Consider the following 27693-nt stretch of genomic DNA (forward strand, 5'->3'; position numbering starts at 1 on the left):
AATGATTCAGTATAACTTATTTCAATTATGAAATGGACTAATAGAGAAGAAATTTAAAGTTTTGTGTCCAGATCTCTCTGATTACTGCTGTTTTATTTATTGTAATATTCCAGAAGCATGTCTGCCTGTGTCTAACACTTCATTTTATTAATTCCTTAAAGTTAATTCCCTAATAACTTCTGTGCACCCTTTGTTACTGTTATTGAAATTAATAAATGTATGCCATGACCTTTAAAAAAATATGTTCTAAAATGTTTAAAAATAAGATTTAAAAATATTATTCTACTTCCTTTTGTCTTAACCAACAGGAATATTCTCATTTTGTGCGTTTCTTACTTTGGTAAACTTATAGTTTCCTCCTTTCTCTTCAGGTATATGTATTTTACCAATCTTCAAGAAAGGTCTCCCAAAATTGAACGAGCTGCTTTAGATGGAACAGAACGGGAGGTCCTCTTTTTCAGTGGCTTAAGTAAACCAATTGCATTAGCTCTTGATAGCAGATTGGGCAAACTCTTTTGGGCTGATTCAGATCTCCGGCGAATTGAAAGCAGTGATCTCTCAGGTACCTAAGAAATGTGTTTGCTTTTTGATTTGAGTTATTGAGATGATTCACCAATAGCATTTGTATTTTCCTTATATTGTATTATTTTTGTACATATTTCTTTACAGTTTTATTCACTAAGAGTAGTCGGCATCAAGTTGGTTGGGAAGCACTTTTTCTTTAACCATCAACATGATTACTGCATCTGTTATTAGATAACTTGCCAATTTTCTTGATTTGGGTTCTGTACATAATATGTTTCTAATGCATCTCTTCTTTTTCACTTCTTCTGCTCTACTTTGTCTTCTCATCATCTCTGGCCTGATTTCTAGCCTATGATTAGTCTCTTCCCTGCTGATTTTCCTCCTGAAAGCTTACACAATGTTCCTAAATTAATTTTCTGAAGCATGGTTTCTAATCATGTCACTAATGTACAAAAACAGCCCTTCAGGGTAGTCTCATAACCTGAAGAAGAAAAGTCTGGTTGAATGCTTAAATTGGTATTTGCCTTTCACAAAATCAAATGATCTTAACATTCGTGGTGTGTTTTAACGAAATTAAATAATTTGTTGGTCTTCAGTGTACTTTTTACTTTCTCATTTCTCTGCAGTCCTCTCTTTACAATCATATTTATTCCCCTGCCCCCAATTTCTGAAACCCAAATACTCTGTGTGGCCTCACTAGTGATCAGGGAAGTGAAATTAAAATAATATACTATTTATAATCTATCAGAGTCATAAAATATGAAGTTGGTTATTCCCAACATTGGCCAGAATGGTAGAAAACGGCATGTTCTCATGTACTTTTGTAGAACTAGAAACTGGTAAAAGCTTTTTGAAGGGCAGTTTGCTGGTAAATTTCCCTTGCAGATAGCTGTCCTACAGAAATACTCTGTTGTACAAGGGTTGCTGAGCATGATTTGTAATAGTCTGTCACAGAGAATTACATTCTAGTGTATCAAGTGTATGAAATATTACAGTCATTCAGTGAGATAGATTTGTGTGTACTGACATAGAAGGATGATTTTCTAAAATTAAGTTGTGTAGTAATGTTTGTTAAGATCTAGTTTTATTTAAAATAGAAAAGGATGTTGTACACACACACGCACACGCATGCGTGCACACTGTATACTATATCCTGGCAAATTGCCTCCAAAAATGTATATACTATACACACACACACACACACACATATATACATACACATACAATATGTATATATACTGTTAATAAACACTTAGGTATGTATGTTTGTATATTCCTTGAGAAATATGCAAACAGATATACCTTGAGAAAGGTCTGGAAGTTTAGCATAGTAACATGTTAAGAGTATTTATTTCTGTTATCATTTAAATTGTTATATTTTTGCATATATGTGTAACTTGTTTAAAAGCTAAAAAAAGTTCTGTCTTTTCAGGTTCAAATGCCTCCCTTCCATTGTGCCTTCTTTGATTCCAAACGGGCATGCACACACTTAGCGTGTGTATGCACACACCTTGCATGGTATATTCTTTCCCTTACCTGATCACCTGTATCTCTTGTATCCCCTCTCATTTGTATAATAGTTTTTTTTTTTTAATTTATTTATTTATTGGCTGCGTTTGGGTCTTCATTGCTGTGCACGGCCTTTCTCTAGTTGTGGGGAGTGGGGGCTACTCTTCGTTGGGGTGTGCGGGCTTCTCATTGCTGTGGCTTCTCTTGTTGTGGAGCACGGGCTCTAGGTGCGGGCTTTAGGTGCACAGGCTTCAGTAGCTGTGGCACGCAGGCTCAGTAGTTGTGGCTCGGGGGTTCTAGAGCACAGACTCAGTAATTGTGGTGCACAGGCTTAGTTGCTCTGCAGCATGTGGGATCTTCCCAGCCCAGGGCTCGAACCCATGTCCCCTGCATTGGCAGGCAGATTCTTAACCACTGCACCACCAGGGAAGTCCCCTGTATGATAGTTATTTATATCAGTGTTTTAACTCTTACTAATATTTAAGGTGGGTTTTTTCCCCTTCTTTTCTTTTCTCATTTTCTCTTTGTTCATGATGGTTATTTTTTGTTATAAAAGTGGCACATGTTGATTAAAAACAGATTAGAAAATTAAAAAAGAATAAAATCCAAAACACTATCATTATTAATGCTTCCTTTTTTTCTATGCATGTTTTATTGTTTGTTTGTTTTTCCACCCTTAATTATGAAATGGTTCCAAAATACAGAAAGTATAGAATTTCTGCCCTCCAACTTTGTCAGCTCTTAGTATTTGGCCACATTTGTTTTGAACCTCCCTACCTCCTTCACACTCATGAAAAAAAATAGAACATTAGGGAGAATTTGAAGCACTTGTGTATCCCTCCCCAATTCTGTTTTCTTCCCCCTTTCCTCAGAGATAACTTTTAATGTGTTTCTTTGTTATGCATGTTTTGCTTGCGTGTGTGTGTATGTGTGTGTGTGTGTATTTTTTACCATGTATACTCACACATACATTTAAACTTTTTTCACTTTTTAAACTCAATATTAATAGTCCCATATATTCTTTTGTCCCTTGCTTTCTTCAGATACATCATGGTTTTGAGATGATCCCTGCTGATCCACAAATCTATATCAGTTATTTTCAATGCTAAATAGTATTTCATTGTACGATCATTCTACAGTTTCTCTGTTCTGCTATCTGAACTGCTATTTCCAATTTTTTGCCATTAAAAGCAGTGCTGCAGTGAATATTCTTATATACATATTTGAATATTTCTCTGTGGCCTAAACCTGGCTATAGAGTTGCTATGTAATGTGGTATGTATATATTCAACTTGAATATATCTATTCAGATTGCTCTCCAGAGTGATTGTATCAGTTTAAAATCCTCACTAGAAGTATGTGAGTTTCTCCTCTAGTACTTGGTACTGTCAGACTTCTGAATTTTTACCAATCCAATAGTTTTAAAGGTATATCTCATTATTAATAAAATACGCATTTCTCTATTTGAAATTGAGGTTAATTTATTGGTCATTCATGTTTTGTCTGTGAATTGCAATTCATAGTTTTTGTCCATTTTTCTATTACCTATTTCTAGAAATTCTTTATTCAGGATATTAATCCATTATCAAGTTACATACATATTGGAGGAGAATTGTTATGTTTAAGGAATTCAGTCTTTTCATTCATGACTGTGGGGTATCCTTCCATTTATAAGCCTTCTTTAGTAATTTTTGGTATATTTTTATACTTCCCTCTATAGAGAAAGATATGTACTACATAAATCTTTCAGTTTGTGATTTACCTTTTCACCCTCCCAGTGGTGTGTTTAGATGAAAAAGAAGTTATTTTTATTATTATATAGTTTATTAATTTTTCCCTTTATGATTAATGCCTTCTATGTTATATTTAAGAAATCTTTGCCTTTCTGCATAGTCACAAAGGTATTTTCTTGTGTTTTTTTTCCTGAAATGTTTTTTGTTTAACTTTTCTTATCTTAGATCTCTAATCCATTTGGAATTTATTTTTGTATGTGGTATGAGACGGGGTTAAGTTTTATTTTCCACATTACTGTTTGATTTAGCACCACTTTTGAATTGAGAAGACCATCCTTTCCCCACTATTCTCTCCTGTCACCTTCGTTATAAATGAAGTGATTATATTTGTGTGAGTTTGTTTCTGGTCTCTAATGTTCCCTTGGTCACTTTGTCTTATATAACATTATCTTGTCTTAATTATTAAAACTTTATAACAAATTTGTCTGGCAATGTACATCTTTAGTATTTCTTCAAGATTACCTTGGCTATTGTTGACACTTTGCATGTTCATATACATTTTAGAATCAGCCTCTGAGTTTTCACCAAAAGGAAAAAACCTACTAGAATTTTGGCTGGGTTTGCTCTGAATTTGTAGATCAATTTAGAGAGAATTGTTATCTTTATAATATTAGTCTTCTAAACCATGAACATAGTATATCCCTCATTTATTTAGAACTTCTTCCTTAGGGTTTTGTAGTTTTTTGTGTAGAGGTCTTGCTTGTCTTTCATTGGAGTTATTCCTTGGTATTTAATGCTTTTGAATGGTAGTGGTAGAGAGTAATTAAATATTTATTTAATTTTCAGTAAATAAATATTTAACATTTCATTTTCTGGTTGTGGCTGGAATGTAGAATACAGTTTTTCCCTTCTTTCCCACTCTGGTACATTGTGCTTGTTCCAAGGGACCTTGCTCAATTAGAATTTTCTATGTTATGGAATCATTTGTCTACAAATTAGGAGAGTTTTATTTTTTCTTTTCGAGTCCTTTTTCTTTGTTGCCTTATTACACTGGGACCCCCCCAGTACAATATTGAATAAAATAATATAATCCTTAGATTTTTTTGTTTCATTTTGTTTTTGTTTTTCATGATTTGGGGGAAGCATTCAATACTTCATGATTAGGTTTTAAGTTTGCTAAGGTTTTTCTATAGATAACTTTATAAAATCAGATTAAGGAAATTCTGTTCTTAGTTTGCTAGAATAAATCAAACTTGGCATGATACATTTTCCTTTTTATATATTGCTGGATTTGATTTGCTAATATTTTGTTTAAGATGTTTACATCTGTGTTCATTAGAAAGATTACCCCATAATTTTCCTTTCTTATAATGTACTTGCTGAAGTTTTGCCATCAAGGTTACATTGACCTCATAAGAAGAAATGTTTCCTTTTTTTCTGTTTTCTGAAAAAGGTTAGTATAATGTTGGTAGGGATTTTTCCCCCTTCCTTATATATTCACAGATAAATGTTTACTTTGTTCATGTGTTATCTTTCTACTTAGTATTTTTAGCCTCCTACAGAGCCTCTTATACTGGACTGCATTTAGTATATGCTTAGTTTGTTGAATAAATATGTCTTTTCATTGCTGATTCCAGTGTTTTATAACTGCTGTCAGAGTAGATCAGTAGATCTGGGCTTCTCCAGCAACACCATTGATCTCTCATTTTCCCCAATTGTCCAGTTGAGGCCATCCTTCCACTACCATCAACTAATGTTTCTTTTCTTTTTTTTTTTTAATCACTTTTTACTGTTATGTTTTAAATTTAATTTTAATTTTCAACCAAGTAATATATGTACATATAGAAATCAAATGGTTCTACTTGGCCTATAACGAAAACCAAGTCTGCTGCTCCACTCTTTCCTCCTCTCAGTTCCTGCTCTCAAAGGCATCCCTGATGGTTTAAAATAACTTGTTTAAAACTGCTGCATCTTGATTTTTAATTTTTAGACATCACAATTTGACTTCTTTTGATAGAAGATAATGATTTTCCTATCTTAAACCATATATCCCTAAAATACCCTTATGAACTCTCCTCCCATCTTCCCAGCTTAGTTAAATCATAATTTTTAAGTTCATAATTATTTGTTGTTTATGACTATGAAAATACTATCGTCAGCTACATTTCCTTTGGTAGCTTTTTTCCCCTCTGAAATTAATCTTGTCTAATATTGTTTCAGTATATGCAGATGCATCAAGCAGTCCATCATTTTTCCTTTTTACCTGAAGCTGCACCTCCTGAATTTCTTTATCATCTTCCTCCAGTCTGGATTTGCTTGTTTTCTAGGCCAGCTTCCTTTCACTGTTATCCTGGGAATGTACTTGCCAGTCTCAGTGGTGCTGAACCTGCTGTTTCCCAGATTCTGTTTCTTTGGTTAATTCCTTTTTCATGATAGATCACACCCTCTATTAGCTTCTTGAAAGGAGGTTCATAGGAGGTTAAAATTCTTGATCTGTTGTCTCTCTGTTCTCCAACTTGTAAATTTTATATTACTTTTTACTCTTCTGTCCCATTTGTCCTTATGGGTTTAATGCCTTCAATTTTTACCATCATTTAACCCACCATGGATCTGAATGTTGACTTAGGCAGTGCCTTCTCATCCATAATATCTCCCCACGTTTCTCTGTTTTTAAATTTAACGTTATGCTTGCCTTTTTCCTGGAACTTTCCCTGATATTTCCAAAGTATTAAGGTAATGACTTTCTTTGATTGAACACTTAAGAACCAGGGGAAAGTTCTATGGATATTTGAAGGATGATTAGGAGGAAGAGAGAAGGAATGAATGTATTTGTTCTTTTTGAATGAGGGAGAAGCAGTGGGTGTGGGGAGTGGGGCACAGATTTCAGCACACTGTGTAAAAGAACTTTCTCATAGTTCAGCAGCAGGATAGGCTGCATCTTCAGAGTTTGGATGGCTCTGAGTCTGGGGTATTGTAGAAGTCTTATTTTGAGGTAAACTTGAACCAGGCAACCTTTGAGTCCTTTTTCCTGTGTTCTGAGTGGCCAGGTGGGCGAGGGTTCTTCACAGATGCCTTGTTATACTCAGCATGTGGGGGAGGCCAAGAACACAGAGCTCTCGGCCCACCACCACTGCTTCATCCAGAGAAGCACTGTTTTTTTGTGTTATATATGTTAGAGATTTTCATAAGATTTAATTTGAAAAAGGGACTGTGCTTAAAAAAATTTTGGAAACGACTCAAGTTCTTTTCTACATTTCTGAGAACTTAGTGTTTACTGTGTATTGGACACTTATTTACTCTTGATTGCACTTGAATGTCTTATCTATTTTTTGGTATGTATATATCTTCTTACAACGATTTTTAAGTTTTCTGGTAGAGAGCTTATCATATTTTCCTTTTCAATACTTTAAAAATGTAACTGGTTTTCATTAAATAGCTGTTGAATGTATGACTTGATCCAAATGCATCATTTCTGTTGAATGTTCTCCTTTCCAAGGTGCCAACCGGATAGTGTTAGAAGACTCCAACATTCTGCAGCCTGTGGGACTAACTGTGTTTGAAAACTGGCTATATTGGATTGATAAGCAGCAGCAGATGATTGAAAAAATTGACATGACAGGTCGAGAGGGTAGAACCAAAGTCCAGGCTCGAATTGCCCAGCTTAGTGACATTCATGCAGTAAAGGAGCTGAATCTTCAGGAATATAGTAAGTGTTGGTGGTGCACTGCTAATCGCAAGATTCATGTTTGTAGTGAGGAATTATATAAAATTAAGATGTTTTGTGTCTTCTTACCTCTTTAAGATTTTCATACACTTTTAGTTTTGCCATTTTTTTTTTAACTCTTCATGTTTTTAAAGCCTTATGTTCGCCTGGGAGCTTTTTCATGTGAAATACCTTTCCCCCATAAAACAGGAGTTGGGGAAAGGAATGGTATTGCTCATTTTCAAAAATTTCTGCTTGTCATGTCTTCTCTTTCTCTCCTTCAGCCCTTTTAAGAATATTGGTGTGAAGCATATATTTCTTTTGTTCCATGTCCACCCCCCTAGTTTCAGCAAAAGCACAAGTTACGTTTATATAATGAGGAATATAGTTATCATGGCAATAAACCTATTCTTAAGCAAAAGCAAAACAAACTAAAAACTAGTGTGTAAATTTAGAGAGGACGATGCTTAATAAGTACTTGTTTTTTTTTCTCCTCTTGGATAAATTTTTTAATTCTCAGCTTAGAAAAGTGGCCATAATTATTTTTTTATCTTAGTGAAAACTTTTGAAAATGGCTAGTCATCTTAGCCTCCTTAATGTGTGTTAATATAATACTGTTAACTCTTGTTAATATGTGTCTGTCATCAGATGTGCCCTCCTAGCAATCACTACTGTAGGTCTTACACAGTTATATCAGGAATGCAAATGTTAAATGGAGGACTAATGAGAGAAGTATTGAAACTCCTTAACTTCTTGGCACAATGTTTTAGAAACAAATTGGAGTATGAAAGGAGGGAAAAGAAATGAGAGCACCGTAGCTTGTTCAAGTCTTCATTGTGTTGTCACTGTTCATGAACTTAGAAGTCAAGTTTAGAGGTATTTGAGATTTAGAAAGTTAACGTTGTCATTCTATGTTATGACATGTAATTCATGCTGCATATTTAATAGAAATAAGGTAGAGATGATACAAGGGCTAAGTTATTTATTCAGTTGATATTATGAATATTTTATTGCAGAAAAATCTCAGTGAGATTTTCAGAATTTCAGGGGGAATATCTTTTTAGAATTCAACATTTAAATACGGTTTTATATTTAGAAAAACTTTTTTCCCCCCAAATTTCTAGCAACATTAAAGAAAATGAGATTGTTGTTTATCAAAAGTGTCATGGAATTAAAAGTTTGAGAAACACTGCTGTATAGGTTGTACATTCCAATACAAGGACTGGTGTCTGCCTTGGGACATCTGTGTCCTATCACACATTCGTACGTTTGTACATAGCTGACTCCCTCAATCTCATCAACACACACTGAAGCAGGACTGACGTGTTACTGAGAAAAGAGTCAGATAAATGGGTGGCTACATTAGATTTTGGTATTCTGAGATGACAGCTGTCAAGTTGCTTTTGACATGAGCTAGGTAGAAAAGTCAAAGCAATGATTTCATTAAATACAACTTATGAGATGGACTTTGAAATGTGCCCCACAGTTATTTATTTAACTCAAATATGAGGAAATTAAACATGTGTAACATTGCAAGTTCTTTTGCAGCTGACCAAGCAAGTAATTTTGATTGTCTCACAGTGGTTGAATTCAGTGAACTTGTTTTTTCTTCTAACAACTCAAGTTTTCAGTGGTTCCTCATTAGAGTATACTTTCTGAGTAAAATCATCATCTCTCTCAGAAAGAATTTCTGAGTTAAAGATCTTGAGGAGAATTTTTATATTTTAAAGAGAATAATATCCAGATTTCAGCATTCTCCTTAGCAATTTTTTTAGTTTAAATAATTAGCTTTTCTTATTCACAAAAATTAACATGAGCTGTACCATTACCTTACTTTAAATACTTTAAAATATTTTATGTATAAATATGTAAAGACAGTGGTTAGATATAAGTATTTTGGGTTTTAAATTGTCCTCATTTTCTCGTAGATTGTGTAGGGATGGGGTGAGGAATTATATTGTGTGGAAATAAAGTTCAAAGGGATTTTACATTTGGTTTTCTTGGTAACTCATAAGTAATTGATTTTGGCTGAGCTGTTCTTCCTTCTTCCTCCTTCTCTCCCTTCCTTTTCTTTGTTCTTTTTCTTTCCTTTCTCCTTCCTTTCTCTCTCTCCTTCCTCTCCCCTCTCCTCCCCTCCCCTCCCCACCTCTCCCCTCCCCACCCCACCTCTCCCCTCCCCTCCCCACCTCTCCCCTCCCCTCTTTCTTCCCTTCTCTTTGCAGGACAGCACCCTTGTGCTCAGGATAATGGTGGCTGTTCACATATTTGTCTTGTAAAGGGAGATGGTACTACAAGGTGCTCTTGTCCCATGCACTTGGTTCTGCTTCAAGATGAGCTGTTATGTGGAGGTAAATATGTTATTATTTTCTTGTGCAAGTCTAAATGCCAGTCACATTCCAAAACTTCGTTTAGCATTCTTTGATTTGACAGTGAAATTGCTTTACCCTAATTTGATTGGTCACTTAAATTTCATTCATCTGCACTATTCTAGGCTTTTGGATTACTCTAAGAGTGAATTCATCATGACAGGTGATAGGTGTAACCTAACCCTGGGACTAAGGCTGAAGTGCCCTTATAGGCGGGAACTTGTAACTGCTAATGAGTGTTTTTCCTAATAAAAAAGTAGCTTTTCCCACCCCAAATGGTAACAAGGTGAATTAATTCTACTTCCTATAATCTCTATCCACTGAATCCTAAGTGTCATTGTTGGGAATGTAGCCAATGAAAAGAATACTCCTGTTCAATTCTATCAGCAGTTCCCTGTTGTTTCTCATACTTACCTAGGCAAAAAAAATTTTTTTAAAGATAAAACTAGGTATTAATAATGTAGTGAAATTGGTTTAGTCACTTGTGGGACCATAACAAATTGGTATATTCCTTTGTTAAAGCATAGTATGGAAGCTTCAGATGCCATTATAATATTTCTTAATTCAGAAACTCTCCTCTTGGGGATAATTCTAAGTTAATTCAGCTGAAGGAAAAAGACTGTTCTCTACAGTGGCAGAAATTCAAAAACAATTTCTAATGATACGAAAATTGGTAAAATAACTGAGTTTATATAGCTATTAAACATTATGGTCATAAGCTGATGTAAAAATGTAACTAAAATTTGGATCAAATGCGAAAAAAATACTAAAATGCTGTTTTCAACTATGATGAGAATTATGCAAAAAACATATATCTGTGAACAAAGATTGAAAGGGCTTATACTCAAAATATAAAAATTGATAAGATGGTAATATAAGAGTATTTTATTCTTCTAACTTTCCTTTAAGTTTTTTTAAAAAATAAATAACATGTATTGAGTAGCAGCTATGAGGCACTCTGTTTGGACTGCAGGAGATTTGAAGATCTTTGACACAGGGCATACAGTTTAGTTGGGGAGATCAGATATGTGCATAGTAAAAGTTAAACTCTGGTACTTGAAGTATCTCTCCCCAAACATAACAACGTGAATATATTTAATGCCACTGAACTGTTCATTTAAAAATGGTTAAAATGGTAAACTTGTTACATATATTTTACCATAATTTTTTTTAAAAAAGCAAGTGTTTCCATGTCATGGTGCTAGATTATTGCTCTAATAAGGCATATCCTAAAAAGATATGCCTTTATGTAATGATAATGTAGGTAAAACTGAATCAAAGATATCACCTTCCATTTAGAAAATGTCTATTTAAAAGACAAGTGTTTTTTTTTTCCTTTGCATTTAGTGATTGTTTTTAATGTATGCATAGTCAGTGTGTTTTAACATGTGTACAGTGGTGTTACCAACACCCAAATCAAGACGTACAGTGCTGTCATTAAGAAAGTTCCCTGTGTCCTAGCAGCCGGTTCTCTTCTAGAAGTAACCACTATTATGATTTTCATCCCCATAGTTTAGCTTTGCCTGTTTTTGAACTTTATATAAGGAATCATGATGTATGTACTCTGTGTCTGGATTCTCTTGCTTAATGTAATGTTTTTGAGATTCATCCTTACAGTGGAGTGTGTGTCATTTTTTTCTTTTTATTGCTACATAGTGTGTTTCTTTGTATAAATAAGCCACAATTTATTATTCTTGTGTTGAGGGACATTTTAATTGTTTTCAGTTTTTGTTATAAAGAGTGAAACTGCAGTGTATGTTTATATACCAGATTTTTCTTGTGACTTAACATTGATTTTACAGTGGAAGTAAATGAAATACAAAATCTAAATTCCTCTGCTTGACCTTCAAGATGTGTTTTCATTTGAGCCTGTCTTACCTACCCATCTCATTTTGTATTTCTACCCAATCTGCTCACTATTTTTGTGTGGCTGTTTGGAGCTTGACATCACTGTGGCGTGTTCTGTTTTGTTTTGCTTTTGTGGATTTATTTGTGGTATTTCAGGGATATATTTTTCTTCCTGACTGCCTGTCCCCAATCTTACTCATTTTCAAGGTGCAGCTGTTGAGTCTCCTTATGATCTTTGAAACCTTCACTAGCTGTTACTGTTCTCCCGTTTTCTGAATTGTAGCACTTGTTACCACCACGCAGCTCAGAGTTATGTAAATCATTTGTTTTATATTCATTAATCTGTTCCTAGCCCCAACCACATTAAAAGCTCTTTAAGGACATGGACCATATTTTATCTATTTTTATTTTCCATATGATCTGTTATAGTGCTGTATACACAATAGGCTCAAATTTCCTCCAAAAAATCCCTCTAATTCCCCATGTAAAATGTTCGTTTGTAATCTCTGTTCTCTATCCATTAGTCCCTATTTTAAGGATAAAAGGTTTTCTGATCCATAGTCAGATAATAAACTTGTGTTCTCTAGAGAATTTACTAACAGACAAGTTTTTAAAAGGAGTCAGTAGGCCTGTGACACAGTGGTAAAGGCAATGGGCTAAAAGTAAGGAGACTTCCCTTCTGATCATCTTTTTATAAATCATCTCTTGTTCATAGGAAGCTCTTTGACCTTGGTGATCACTTAGCCTCTCTGAACCTCAATTTCTTCATTTGCAAAACAAAGAAATTGGGATTGAATGACAGTTCTCAAACTGGTCTCAGCATATTTTTACGTTTTAAAAAATTATTGAGAGCTTTTGTTTACATAAGTTATATTTATCTATATTTACTGTAGTAGGATTTGAAACCAAGAACTTTAAAAAATATTTGTTAAAAATAATAATAATAAACCATTACATGTTCTCAAGTTAAAACTGTTAAGAAAACTGTTTTCTAAAGCAAAGTAATTTTAGTGAGAAATACAGCATCGTTCTTACATTTTTTGTAAATCTCTTCAGTGTTGGGCTAGATTCTCACGTCTGCTTTTGCATTCAGTCTGTTGTAGTATGTACTTTTGTTGAAATATATGAAGATATTTGGCCTCATACAGATATGAGGAAAATGGAGGACTATAATAATAAACTTTTCAAATAATTATGTGCATTTACCTTGAATTCTACACCAAATCTTGACAAGTGGTAGTTTTCTATAGGTTTAGTTGTAATGTGGAATTTGAAACCATACCAGTTCACTTTTCATAGTCTCTTATATTGAAATCCATTAATCTGTTTTGTGCTCTGAATGCGTATTTTACCTATGCACTGTTTTGTAACCTTACACCTTGGTCACTTGGAAATATTAGAATTCCATTCAGAAATTCCCAGATCTTCAGCTTTTGATGCATTTCATTGTGCAATATCAAAAATATAACATTAATATTACCACCAATCTCATAAAAATATTTAAATACTAGGAATCTGTCAAGTTTACAGTTTTGGATACAGGTCTTCCAGAACTGTAATTTCTGATTGAAAGTTCCAGTGTTATAATTTGCCACAGAAGTGCAGTGTCATGATTTGCTTTTGCTTTCCTTGAAAACACTGGTTCATTTTTTAAAACTTCCTGCCAGATACCCAAGTGCAAATATTGACAGTTTGTCAGTTGTTCCTTCAAATCAAAAGGGTATCCCATTCTGGATTGTGTTTATAGCTCAGGATGCTTTCCCTTAAGAAACCATCATGCTGAGGTATGCAACACGAGCTTTATACATGCTTCCCGTTTTGTCAGACAGTATTGAGGAGACATGTAGTCAAAGAATTGACTTTAATGTAATTAATATTTTTACTGATTGATCAGAAACATTCTTAAATGAAACTGGCTTCCCCCTCCCCCAGCTTGTTTATGTGACTATGTAGAATACAGTGACTACTAATTCAATTTGGTGCTGTTGCCTTGAGTCTGTTAAGGTGCCAAGACTTTTACCCACCATTCCTTTTGTGGCACCAGTGCAAGTGTATTGAGAAAGGCAAGTGACATGTTAGCATTATTATAAAACAGTTTTTGTCGATTCCCTGAAAAAGGTCGCAGGTCAGGAACCCCCAGGGATGTGTAGACCATCATTTGAGAACCTCAGGGCTAGAGAAGTTATGAATTGTAAGCTAACTTTAAAATATTTGGAGGTTGATGATTATAGTGGTGATTCCTAGGTTATGTGTGAGATTATAACAGATTGCAAATATAGTAATCCTACTTGAATTATATGAGAAAGCTGCCTTACAGTTTTGCAAGTTAGTGCATCTAAATGAAGTAGTATAAAAATTGTATTTCTTCTCTGATTCAGTGAGATAATTTACAGATTTTATCTATTATAAATTGTTCTCTCTGTGTGACTATGATTGTGTTTTTGTCACTCCCTTCCCCCTTGTTCATTTGAAGAACCCCCAACATGTTCTCCTCAGCAGTTTACTTGTTTCACGGGAGAAATTGACTGCATCCCTGTGGCGTGGCGGTGCGATGGGTTTACTGAATGTGAAGACCACAGTGATGAGCTCAATTGCCCAGTGTGCTCAGAGTCCCAGTTCCAGTGCGCCAGCGGGCAGTGTATTGATGGTGCCCTGAGATGCAATGGAGATGCCAACTGCCAGGATAAGTCAGATGAGAAGAACTGTGAAGGTATCTGGAATTCCTAGGCCTGGTTATGGAGTCCTTCAATTAAGTTGTTTGAAATTCAGAGTATTGCTTTGGCTCATTCACTGGTAGATTTGGGGTTTTTTAAGTGTATTTGACTATTATTTCTAAACATAGTAGCATGTTCTAAATTGTTTTAATTCATTTAACATGCGTAAGGTTTATACACATTAATAAGCTTTGCAAATTGAGAAATGAGGCCAAAACATTAGATCTTCAGTATGTAAAAATAGTTCTTGTTTCCAGTGAGCTCTCAGGTAGTGGATTTATTTATTACAGTGTAAAATAATTTCATATTTTCTTTTTTCATCCACTAAGCTTTAACACAGTAAAAAAATAACCACAACAAAAACAAAAAAACAAATTCTCTAGAAATCTTTAGTGTCCAGGAATGCATGTAGAATTCTTTAATTCTTAACAGAATTATTAGTGAAAGATGAAATTTAGCATAAAGGACAAAGTAGGAAATTTCCTACTGGATTCCTTTCTCTTCTCTTTTCTCTCTACTGGCCGAAACCCCCAGAGAATACTTTGTAAGTTTTCTCTAAAAGTCTAATTTGTTTTTCATTTACACCCAGAAAGTACTTTTTGACTTTTGCCAGAGTTTGGCTTTACATAATAGCAAAAATAAGGAAACTATTTGCATTTTTTTTCTCAGTGCTTTGTTTAATTGATCAATTCCGATGTGCCAATGGTCAGTGCATTGGGAAACACAAGAAATGTGATCATAATTTGGATTGCAGTGACAAATCAGATGAACTGGATTGTTGTAAGTATGACTAAAACCTTGTTTATTATTCTTAAGGGAGAATTTTTGAAGTACTTTTCCTTTATGTGTGAGATCTACTTGCAACCAATATTTCCTTAAGAAACAAGTTATTAATAGTAAGTTAGTTATTTATACCAGGGATTTTTTACATTTTATATTTAATAATGTCTTAAAGACAGTAGTTTTCTTATGTACAAAAATCTTCACAGAAACATTTAGTAGAACATCAGAAAAGAATATTGTTTTGCCAAAACTGAAGTTAGGAAATTCTCAGTTTAGATATGTGGAAATCAATCAGTGCTCTCAACTTAAGAGTTTCTAAACATTAGTCCATGTTTAAAATCTCCCATTTTTTTCTGGATAATTTTCTACCAATTTCTCAATGACTTTAAGAGCTTCCTTAAAATGTAGCCTGAGGATACTTGAGCCACCATACACCCCTAGGCCTAGAGACCTTAGGCTAAATAGCCTGTATTTCTTCAAGGTTCATAACTATTGACTAATGTCCTAGCATAAAATATATCCCAGATTGACAAACAGTTCTGAATGGAATTCAACACAACCCTGGTTTCATGGAGTTTAGACAGAACTTATTTTAAAGCTCTTTAAACTTAACAAAGACTTTAAGGTGGTATTTTTACAAAATTCAAATAGGAGACTCACTAAGATTTTTGAAAACTATTCATTTATTCAGCAGACATGTGCTGAATATCTGCTGTGTGCTGAGGATGCATGGTACCTGTACCAAATTTCTCAAAGTCATCTATGGTTGGAGGTAGTAGTAAGAATAGGGATTTTAAAGCCAGGCAGAGATGGATTTGAATTCTAACTTCACCTCTTACCAGCAAATTATTTGCTCTTGTTAAACCTCAGTTTCTCCATCCTTAAAATGAAGATCATATTAGTGTGGTGGTTGTGAGAAAATTAAATGATTTAATGTATATAAAACATACAGCTTGGCTCATAGTAGGTACTATTGATAAAGGAGTGTGATAAGTGTTATTAAATGTGCTATAATAGAGATCTATATACAAGGAGTAGCACAAAGAAAAGAGTGGTCAGATCTTTAGCAATTAAGATGGAGTTCATCAAGGAAAATATCTTAGGAAAATGGGGCATAAGGTTGGTGGGTGTTGATCAGTGAATAGTGTTACTTATGCGGATAGGTGGAGAGTTTGCATTCCAGGCAGAGGGACAATCCTGTCCTATTCAAAACCAGAGTGAAACAGACTGCTTTGAGAAATTACTTGTAAATTGGACTGCCAAAATACAGGCTGCTGTCTTGAGGGGTGTCAGCAGGAGATAGCATATGTAAAGGTGAAATCATGAAGGATTTTGCTTTTCCTCTAAGGAGTCTAGACACTATTCCAGAATAATGGAAAGCCATTGAAAAACTTAAGTGAAGGACTGGCATGGCTACCTAATTGTGAAAGCTGTAAAGCAGATGGATTGGAGGTGATAAGGTTATAGGGAGGGAAATTTGTTAGATTTGTTGCTTTCAGATTTCTTTTTAAATAAATAAATTTATTTATTTATTTGCTGTGTTGGGTTTTTTTTTTTTTTTTTTTTTTTTGAAGAACTTTCATTGAGATACAGTTAACAGACAATAAAGAGCATATATTTAGAGTGTACAATTTGGTATCCCAGTCTCCCAGCTCATTCCCCCCCAACCCTCCCCACTTTCCCCACTTGGTGTCCATATGTTTGTTCTCTACATCTGTGTCTTTATTTCTGCCTTGCATTTCCTCTTTCATAGTTGTTAGCATTTGCCTTATGTACTGAGGTGCTCCTATATAGGGTGCAAATATATTTATAATTGTTATCTCCTCTTCTTGGATGGATCCCTTGATCTTTATGTAATGTCCTTTCTTGTCTCTTGTAACATTTGTTATTTTAAAGTCTATTTTATCTGATATGAGTATTGCTACTCCAGCTTTCTTTGGATTTCCATTTGCATGGAATATCTTTTTCCATCCCCTCACTTTCCGTCTGTATGTGTCCCTAGGTCTGAAGTGGGTCTCTTGTAGACAGCATATATATGGATCTTGTTTTTGTATCCATTCAGCCAGTCTGTGTCTTTTGGTTGGTGCATTTAGTCCATTTACATTCAAGGTAATTATTGATATGTATGTTCCTAGTACCATTTTCTTAATTGTTTTGTTTTTGTTTTTGTAGGTCCTTTTCTTCTCTTGTGTTTCCTGCTTAGAGAAGTCCCTTTAGCATTTGTTGTAGGGCTGGTTTGGTGGTGCTGAATTCTCTTGGCTGTTGCTTGCCTGTAAAGCTTTTGATTTCTCCATCAAATCTGAATGAGATCCTTGCTGGGGAGAGTATTCTTGGCCGTAGGTTCTTCCCTTTCATCCCTTGAAATATATCATGCCACTGCCTTCTGGCTTGCAGAGTTTCTGCTGAGGAATCAGCTGTTAACCTTATGGGAGTTCCCTTGTGTGTTATTTGTTGTTTTTCCTTTGTTGCTTTTAATAACTTTTCTCTGTCTTTAATTTTTGTCAGTTTGACTACTATCTGTCTTGGCGTGTTTCTCCTTGGGTTTATCCTGCCTGGGACTCTCTGCGCTTTCTGGACTTGGGTAGCTATTTCCTTTCCCATGTTAGGGAAGTTTTCAACTATAATCTCTTCCAGTATTTTCTCGGGTCCTTTCTCTCTCTCTTCTCCTTCTGGGACCCCTATAATGTGAATGTTGGTGTGTTTAATGTTGTCCCAGAGGTCTCTTAGGGCTGTCTTCAGTTCTTTTCATTCTTTTTCCTTTATTCTTTTCCTCATCAGTGATGATCACCATTCTGTCTTCCAGGTCACTTATTCGCCCTTCTGCCTCAGTTAATCTGCTGTTGGTTCCTTCTAGTGTATTTTTCATTTCAGTTATTGTGTTGCATATCTCTGTTTGTTTGTTCTTTAAGTCTTCTAGGTCTTTGGTAAACTTTTCAATCTTTGCATCCAGTCTTTTTTCGAAGTCCTGGATCATCTTCACCATCATTATTCTGATTTCTTTTTCTGGAAGAATGCCTATCTCCTCTTCATTTAGTTGTTTTTCTGGGGTTTTATCCTGTCCCTTCATCTGGTACAAAGTCCTCTGCCTTTTCATTTTCTCCATCCTTCTGTGGCTGTGGTTTTCAGTTCCACAAGACAAAATACTGCTGATACTGCTTGATACTGCTGTCTGCCCTCTTGTGGAGGAAGCTGTCTAGGAGGCTCATGGGTGCTTCCTGATGGGAGGGACTGATGGTGGGTAGGGCTGGATGGGCGGAGCTCAGTAAGACTTTAATCTACTTGTCTGCCAGTGGGTAGGGCTGTGTTCCCACCTTGTTGGCTGTTTGGCCTGAGGCTACCTAGCACTGGAGCTTACAGGCTCTTTGGTGGGGCTAATGGCGGACTCTGGGAGGGCTCACACCAATAAGCACTTCCCAAAACCCCTGCTGCCAGTGCCCCTGCCTCCTCGGTGAGCCACAGCTGCCCCCCACCTCTGCAGGCAACTCTCCAACACCAGCAGGTAGGTCTGGTTCAGTCTCCTGTGGGGTCACTGCTCCTTCCCCCCTGGGTCCTGGTGAGGACACTTTTTTGTGTGCCCTCCAAGAGTGGAGTCTCTGTTTCCCCCATTCTTGTGGAGGTCCTGCAATCAAATCCCACTGGCTTTCAAAGTCTGATTCTCTGGGGATTCCTCTTCCCGTTGCTGGACTCCCAGGTTGGGAAGCCTGACGTGGGGGCTCAGAATCCTCACTTTAGTGAGTGGACTTCTGCAGCATAACTGTTCTCCAGCTTGTGAGTCACCCAGCCAGCATTTATGGGATTTGATTTTAACACGATTGCACCCCTCCTACCATCTCATTGCAGTTTCTCCTTTGTCTCTGGATGTGGGGTGTCTTTTTTGGTGAGTTCCAGTGTCTTTCTATGAATGGTTGTTCAGCAGTTAGTTGTAATTCTGGTGCTCTTGCAAGAGGGAGTGAGCGCACGTCCTCCTACTCCGCCTGTCACCTCTGTGTTGGGTCTTAATTGCTGCCCGTGGGCTTTCTCTTGTTGCAGGGAGTGGGGGCTACTCTTCGCTGTGGTACGTGGGTTCCTCATTGCCATGGCTTCTCCTGTTGTGGAGCACAGGCTCTTAGTGCATGAGCTTCAGTAGTTGTGGCACATGGGCTCAATAGTTGTGGCTCATGGGCTCTGAAGCACAGGCGCAATAGTTGTGGCGCATGGGCTTAGTTGCTCCGTGGCATGTGGGATCTTCCTGGAGCAGGGATCGAACCCATGTCCCCTGCATTGGCAGGTGGATTCTTAACCACTGCGCCACCTAGGAAGCCCCTGCTTTCAGATTTTTTGACCACATCAGGAGGAATACAAAGATGTGGGTACACATGTAAAGAAACGAAAGTGTCATACAACAGTATTTACCCATATTGTGTGGAACGCATTGTGAGTTTTTCTGTTTCAAAATGCTGGTTTCAACCCACTAAATTGTTTTTATCATCTAATGACTTGCAGCCTATAATTTTAAAATGCCTCAGAGGTTATTATAGTTCCAGCAGAAGATAATGGAGGTCTAAATCAAGTGGAGCAGTGGTGGTGGAAAGGAGAGCGGGGATAGATTTCAAAGGTATTTCAGAAATAGAATAAAAAGGGTTTGTTAACCACTTAGAGTTAGTAAGTCTAGGTTGACTCACAGGTTACCTCATTAAGTGACTGGAGTCATAAACTAGAATATATGACAGAAACTAAAACCGAAGTGTCGTTTTGTATCTTGACTGCGGATGTCATGTTTACCTGATGTAGGTTTTTAATTAGTTTAGTTTTTTAAATTTAATTTAAATAACTTTAATATTTGAAACAAGTGCCATCATTTATTTATGATCTACTTTACCTCTGGAATCTAGGAAACATTGACAAATGAGGGTGACTGAGTTCAGTTTGGATTATGTTGCATTAAAGTTGCCCATTGGGTATCTCATTGAAGCTATTCAGAAAGTTAACTATATGGGTCTGTACCGAGAGAGAGAGAGGAGAGAGAGATGGGCTTTTCAGTTTATTAATGATAATTATAGCTGAGGCAGTAGATGTAATCTCCTAGGTAGGAAGAGTGAGCAGAGAAGGAAAATAGCAGGTGGTAGACAGAACTCTGGGAAGCACCTGCACTTGGGGCAGACAGAAAAGAATGAAGCCAACAAGGGGAAACAGGACAGATAACCAGAGATGGCAAAACTAAAAGAGAGTGGTATCTTGGAAGGATCAAACGTTTTAAAGAAGAAAACAGAAGCCAGCAGTATTGAATGTATAGAAATGTCAGTGAGAAGAAGAGTTTGTTGACTGTGGCAAATAGGAGAACTTTGACCTTTGCCAGACTCGTTTCATTGTGGCATTTAGGACAGAAGTCTAATTTCAAGAGTTAAGATGTGACCCAGAGACTAAAAATTGGAGATAGTGAATGTACACTATTCTTTCTTGAAGGTTGGCATTAGAAAGGAATGACAAAGCTCTGAAAAAGAATGAGAAAGACGGGCTGTTGCTCACGAGAACTAAGGAGAGTCTGTGCCTCAGAGTCCATAGGTGATAATAGGTGACTGGCAACTCCTACAAATTATGTAACTTAGTGATGTCGTTTCCTCTCATTTCTTGGATTTAATCATAGGGTGAGTTTAGCTATGTGGATGGGAGCTTTTGAGGCAAGATGAAGCAGAAGGAAGGTTTTTAAAGGATATGCAGTTGTGAAATATTGTCTGACCATTAAGAGTGGAAGGTTTTTCCTTCTAAATAGAAGAGTGATGCTCTGAATTTGATGAGCCCTTTTACTATTTCCCTCTACCTCTAAAATTGGTTCCCTCTGCTTTTAAAGCCTCATAGCTCAGGGATCCCATGAAGGTGGATGCCATGGGCATCTCATGCTCAGGCTTTTCTTTCTGAGTCCTCAGGTACTCAAGTATCAGAGACCTTATGTTCCTTGCCCTTAGGCAACTAGACCCACCCTTAAGGCAGAGCTAATGCTCATCTGTAGCTTCTAATTCTCTTCACCAGGCCTAAATGTCAGTTTTCAGACCTAAAATCAAACTCACAGCTGATTTTGGCTTCTTTACCATTCCAGGTAAAGCATTTGATGACTTTTCTAGGTCCATCCTTTCTGACCCTAGAAGTTTCTCTGAAATTGCAAAATAATCTTATTGATTTTTATGACATACTGAATGAAGTAGGATAGGTTTTATCTGTATATGCATTTTTAAACTTCTTAATGGTGTTTAAATCTATAATTCACTGAACATTTTTGTCATTGATTTACAATTTTACTTCCCCAATGTATCATTCTATGTCTGTTTTCCCTTAAGGATAATTCATTTTGATTCCTAACAGTGACATTTATCTGTATATCCATGGAGCATGGTGTGTATGTATTCATAAAAGAGAAAAATGTTCATGAGTTGTCTTCATTAGCCTCACATTCTGCTTGCAAACCCTCTTTTTGATTACTATTTTGAACCTACAGTTGTTTTTCCATTATATAACTGTACTGCATTCCCATTTTAGATCCAACTGAGGAGCCAGCACCACAGGCCACCAATACAGTTGGTTCAGTTATTGGAGTAATTGTTACCATTTTTGTGTCTGGAACTATATACTTTATCTGCCAGAGGATGTTGTGTCCACGTATGAAGGGCGATGGGGAAACCATGACTAATGACTATGTAGTTCATGGACCAGCTTCTGTGCCCCTTGGTTATGTGCCACACCCAAGTTCTTTGTCAGGATCTCTTCCAGGTGAGCTGAGACTAACCCATTGAGAATCAAGTCTTGGGTCCTAGTGAGATTGCCACATTTCCATTATGGAAGCAGAATACTGCCTGCAGTCTGTTTCAACATAGACTACTTTGGATATAAACAATTACAAGAACAAAGGTTCTCTTTTACTTTTAGCACCTTCTCTTTACACAGAAGACCTTAGGTATGGTTTGGTAGAAATTACCAAAGGATATAAAGCAAATACATGTACATATAAGCATTTATATATAATACATTTAGTGCATGTACTGTGTTTCTGGATGTGCTCTACTGAAAGGGAATCAGCTGGTCATTTGGTGAAAAGAGTCATAAACCATAATTCTTTAGGTTCACTACCAAGAGACCTCAGTACTACTGAGCCCAGGAATTAAGGGAGGTCAAAATTGGATGAAGATTCCTTTTCAGCAAAGATTTAGAAATACCTGAGTGATAGCAGGGAGGGATATATTGTCTTATGTTTTCTCCTAATTTAGGTGATGACAGTGGAAGTAGGGTTTGTTCAAGCAGTAGCCGAGTTGCCAGATGTTCTGTACTTGGGGAAGACCATATTGCTCTAGGGAAGTACAGCTTTCTTTTCAATACAACTTGGTACCTTTAGTGAAAAGAAGCCTTTCTTATAATGAATATGGAGAAAGAGATACCAGGCCAAAAGCACTGTGAAAATAAGAACTTATTCTAGATATTAACTCTAAGGAAATGTATGATTTTTAAACTGTTAGTGATTCCTTGTTGCCATTCCTACTTTGTTAGTGGAATTTGAAAAGTCACTTGGAAGACATAGAATTTCTTCTTTAGCATTGTGGTTGAGATTCCAACAACACTTGCATCCAGTGTAGAAAGAAATAATCTTCCATACATTGAATCTGTGCCCTTAAAAATGGGTTTACTTAAGTAGTCCTATTACTTAAGTCTACCCTGCTTCACAACCTCTACTCTCCACAGTTCTTTCTTTCTCAGATCCTCTAAGAGGTTGAAAACTTCTCATTTTGAAGAGCTCTGCTTCCATTCTAGGGAGGAGGGAGGGCTGGGAGCTCTTCTTGGCTTTCTTCTAGGCCAGCTCTCAAGGGAAGTGTCTACTTCTAGAGAACATTTGTTTCCCTTTTCCATTGTGTTTTCAATATTATTGGAAAAAGAGGACATAAATTGTTTTAAAATCAAACTATTTGACTCTTGGTATTTATAATTCTAGTACTGAATAAAATTATTTCATGCATTTTTATAGATCTTATTCAACTTCAGTATTTATCCTCCTTCATTTTAGGAATGTCTCGAGGTAAATCAATGATAAGCTCCCTCAGTATCATGGGGGGAAGCAGTGGACCTCCTTATGACCGAGCTCATGTCACAGGAGCATCGTCAAGTAGTTCTTCAAGCACCAAAGGCACTTACTTCCCTGCAGTAAGCAGTCTGTTTTCCTTTGTTCACTTTGAATACTAAGATAAATAGGATCTTAGATTTTTAACTTATTTAAATGTGCGTACTCAGTGATGGTAATATACAAAGTTTTTTAATATAGGATTTAGGCATATAAGGCTCAAAGGATTTACCACCACCATGTAAGCATTTAGAAATCTTTAAGTTTACTGTATAGCAGCCAGCATATTTGAAAGCACTGGACGTTAATTTCATATACCAAGTAAAAGTAGAACTATTGAATAGTACCTCCTCAGAGGCTAAGGACCTTCATTCTGTGACCTCCCAAGAGAAGAAGCACATGTGGTATTTTTCCTAAGTCAGTAATTTTTCTCTAAACATTTATAATTTAAAAAAATCAGAACTCATTGTGCTACACTTAAACCAGTAACTTGTAAATTATAGATTTCCTTCTCATCACCTTGTGCTGTTTAGTCATAACGAAATTGTGTCTTGCAGGGTGGAGAGCTAGTCCTAAAGTACTATTTTAGGTCAATTCTTTGAAAAAGAAGGATTGTGCTACTAGTATAATGAAAGGGAATATGAATAGAGGTGAAAGAAAAGAAGTTGAAAAAAGACTAATAGTCTCTGTCTGGAATATTCTTCTTTCAATAATTTGATTATTTTTCCTTTTAGATTTTAAATCCTCCACCATCACCGGCCACAGAACGATCACATTACACTATGGAATTTGGTTATTCTTCAAACAGTCCTTCCACTCATAGGTCCTACAGGTAGTACACATCCTCCTCCAGTATAGGTTGAAGTATTTATTAAAAGAAGTATTCTAGTTGTAAGTTTGCTGTAGCCCTGAATGAGTAGGTGATGGTCACCAAGAGAGAACAGGCATCTTGTTTTGGTAATGCTGATATTTCCCCTACCAAAAATCCTTTTCTTTCAGGGCATTATACTTTTTTAAATTGAAATATAGTTGATGTACAATATTATATAAGTTACAGGTGTACAATATAGTGATTCACAATTTTAGGGGTTATACTCCATTTATAGTTATTATAAAATATTGACTACATCCATATCCATGTGTTGTTCAATATATCCTTGTAGCCTATTTTATACCTAATAGTTTGTACCTGTTATTCCTCTGCCCCTATATTGCCCCTCCCTACTTCCTCTACCCAGTAGTAACCACTGGTTTGTTCTCTATATCTGTGGACCTGCTTCTTTTTTGTTATATTCACTAGTTTTTTGTATTTTTTAGATTCCACATATAATTGATATCATACAGTATTTGTCTTTCTCTGTCTGACTTATTTCACTTAGCCTCCAAGTCCATCCATGTTATTGCAAATGGCAAATTTTCATTCTTTTGATGGCTGAATAGTGTTCCGTTGTATATATGTGTAGGTGTGTGTGTGCGCGTATATGTACACATATATACATATATACACGCATACACACTTCTTTATCCATTCGTCTCTTGATGGGCACTTAGGTTGCTTCCATATCTTGGCAATTATATGGATGTGGCAGATATATATAATGGAATATTAGTTAGCCATAAAAAGGAATGAAATGGAGCTATATGTAATGAGGTGGATAGACCTAGAGACTGTCATACAGAGCTAAGTAAACCAGAAAGAGAAAAACAAGTACCGTGTGCTAACTCATATATGAAGCCTAAAAAAATGGTACTGATGAACCCAGTGACAGAGCAAGAATAAAGATGCAGATGCAGAGAATGGACTGGAGGACACGGGGTTGGGGGAGGGGGTGAAGGGGAAGCTGGGACAAAGTGAGAGAGTAGCATAGACATACATATACTACCAACTGTAAAATAGAGAGCTAGTGGAAAGTTGCTGTATAACAAAGGGAGATCAACTCGATGATGGGTGATGCCTTAGAGGGTCAGGACAGGGAGGGTGGGGAGGTAGGAGATATGGGGATATATGTATAAATACAGCTGATTCACTTTGGTGTACCTCAAAAACTGGTACAAGAGTGTAAAGCAATTATATTCCAATAAAGAGCTAAAAAAAGAGATTAAAAAAAAAGAAACACATATCTTGGCGATTATAGATAATGCTGCTAGGAACATTGGGGTGCACATATCTTTTCAAATTAGTATTTTCATTTTTTCAGATATATTACCAAGGAGTGGAATTGCTGGGTCATATGATAGTTCTGTTTTAGTTTTTTGAGAAACCTCTATACTGTTTTCCACAGTGGCTTCATCAGTTTGCATTCCCACTAACAGTATACAGGGGTTCCCTTTTCTCCACATCTGGCCAACATTTGTTATTTGTTTTTTGTTTTTTGGTGTTTTTTTTTTTGATAATAGACATTCTGACAGGTGTGAAGTCATGATACCTCATTGTGGTTTGATTTGTATTTTGCTTATGATAGCAATGTCAGGCATCTTTTCATGTGCCTGTTGGCCATCTGCATTTCCTCTTTGGAAAAATGTCTATTCAGATCTTCAGGGCACTATACATTTTTTAAAGAGAGCCAGAAATGCTGGCTTTTAGAGTATTAAGGTAGAGCCCCCAGGCTATGACAGTATTGTAAGGAAGAGTTACCCCCAAAATGACTTGATTTCAAAATAGGTTACTGTTGAGGTTAGGTTTGATTGATAAGTCTCCAGTGGAATATTGGGATAAGATTAAAGTCTGCAGAGTTATGAGAACTCTAAAACAGCAGGGGTATTAAGGGTACAGAATTTGAGAAAAGTTGAGAGAAGCTTAAGTTCAGCTCTTGCTTACATATATTATTACAGTCCAGAATGAACAGTTTCTCATCTTGTTGCATGGAATAAATCATTACTCACTAAAGTAACTGAAATGTGTTTGTAAGCCAGAAAAGGGGGGATTAGGCCTTTGTGCTGATTCGTGAGTCTGTAGAGCGTAGTGAACAAGTTAAGTCCTAGTGTGTCATCCTCACTCTTTCGTCTTATTCGAGAGGCCAGCAGAAAGTCAGAAACTACATTCTTTCTTCAAACACTTAGTGCCCAGTGTTTATTGGCTTCCCTCAAGGGCCTGTTATCTTCGAGACAAGGTGTTTCCTAGCATTCCAGATAGATTGCCCTGATATATAACTTTATAGATGTGTAGAAATCAAGTGGAAACAGTTCATAGTGTCTCATTCAGAATTCTCATTTCAGTTTATGGATAAGATAGGCTTGGCTCTGAACTGATTGTTTTTATGTTTTATTGTAAATGTTGCTTTTCCTACTACGGGTTTGTTCTAAAAAACCAAAGTAGAAAGGAGGAAACCTGAAAATTGAAAAAACAAAAGGAAAGGCCTAAAATTTTACTTTTAAAAAATAATAGTTTCTTGAAATTGAATAAAACACTGTTTGATGCAAACATAATTGCATCAAAAACAATTATTTGGGACTTCCCTGGTGGCACAGTGGTTAAGACTCCATGCCCCTGATGCAGGGGGTCCGGGTTTGATCCCTGGTCAGGGAACTAGATCCCACATGCATCCTGCAACTAAGAGTTCGCATGCCACAACTAAGGAGCCAATGAGCTGCAACTAAGGAGCCCACCTGCCTCAACTAAGACCTGGTGCAACTAACTAAATAAATAAAATAAATATTTTTTAAAAATTTTAATTTAACCATTTCCCACATCTCAAATTAAGTCAGTTTATTTCTTCAGAGTGAGAATTTTTATCATTGTTGAGATTTGTCTAACTTAAAGTTTGTGGAACTTTAAAGAATTTTGTTAAATTCTATTTCCTTCTTTCTCTGCTCTATTTTTTTTGTCCCATGAAAATGGAAGTTGGACCTTTTAAATGTTGAGCCAAGAAATTTCGCCAAGGCTTGCCAGCTGATTGAACAGAAAGATAAGACCTAAAAAATACTATGACATCATGTCAATACTGGTAGTAAAAATGCTTGAGAACCTGCTTGGCAGGTCATGTAACTTGTGGTCTTTTGCAGACATTTCTTCTGCTACCACTGAGGGCTTGCCTCAGATGGCTTGTATCCTGAGGTGTTACCTGGCACTCTGTATCGCCAGGTGTTTTATGCATTGTTACTTCAGTTTTGCACTTGCTCTTGCCCCACTCTTGCAGTCATTTTGTTTGATGAGAAAGCATGTAAGTAAATCTTGATTGAGATAAATATGAAATAAGGCCAGCTTTACTATACTTAGGATATAAATGATATAAGAAGTTATAGATAGAAGTAGAAATGATAGAAAAGCCAGCACTTTAAGTCAGCTCTTATTTTCACTAGTATGCTTCTCTCTTTCCAGTGCCTTTTTCTTTAGTTAGCCATACTACAAACTTGACTTAGCAGCTATGGGTTACTTGAAAAGGTAGCTTAAAAGGTGTAAAAAATAAATTGGGACTCTGAAATACTTATTAGAAAA

At 36.2% G+C, this 27693-nt stretch overlaps 1 protein-coding gene across 2 annotated transcripts in view; it reads left to right on the forward strand.

Moving 5' to 3' along the window:
• Positions 1-27693, forward strand: part of LRP6 (LDL receptor related protein 6) — a 178410-nt gene that overhangs the window by 144411 nt on the left and 6306 nt on the right. For both annotated transcript variants that reach the window (XM_057701078.1, XM_057701077.1), the window contains 8 exons: positions 372-562; positions 7264-7473; positions 9693-9818; positions 14158-14394; positions 15068-15178; positions 21692-21922; positions 23205-23341; positions 23993-24090. In XM_057701078.1, the coding sequence (XP_057557061.1) occupies positions 372-562; positions 7264-7473; positions 9693-9818; positions 14158-14394; positions 15068-15178; positions 21692-21922; positions 23205-23341; positions 23993-24090 (1341 nt within the window). The remainder of the gene's footprint in view (positions 1-371; positions 563-7263; positions 7474-9692; positions 9819-14157; positions 14395-15067; positions 15179-21691; positions 21923-23204; positions 23342-23992; positions 24091-27693) is intronic.

Source organism: Hippopotamus amphibius, chromosome 12, assembly GCF_030028045.1.
Source record: "Hippopotamus amphibius kiboko isolate mHipAmp2 chromosome 12, mHipAmp2.hap2, whole genome shotgun sequence".
Lineage (NCBI taxonomy): Eukaryota > Metazoa > Chordata > Mammalia > Artiodactyla > Hippopotamidae > Hippopotamus > Hippopotamus amphibius.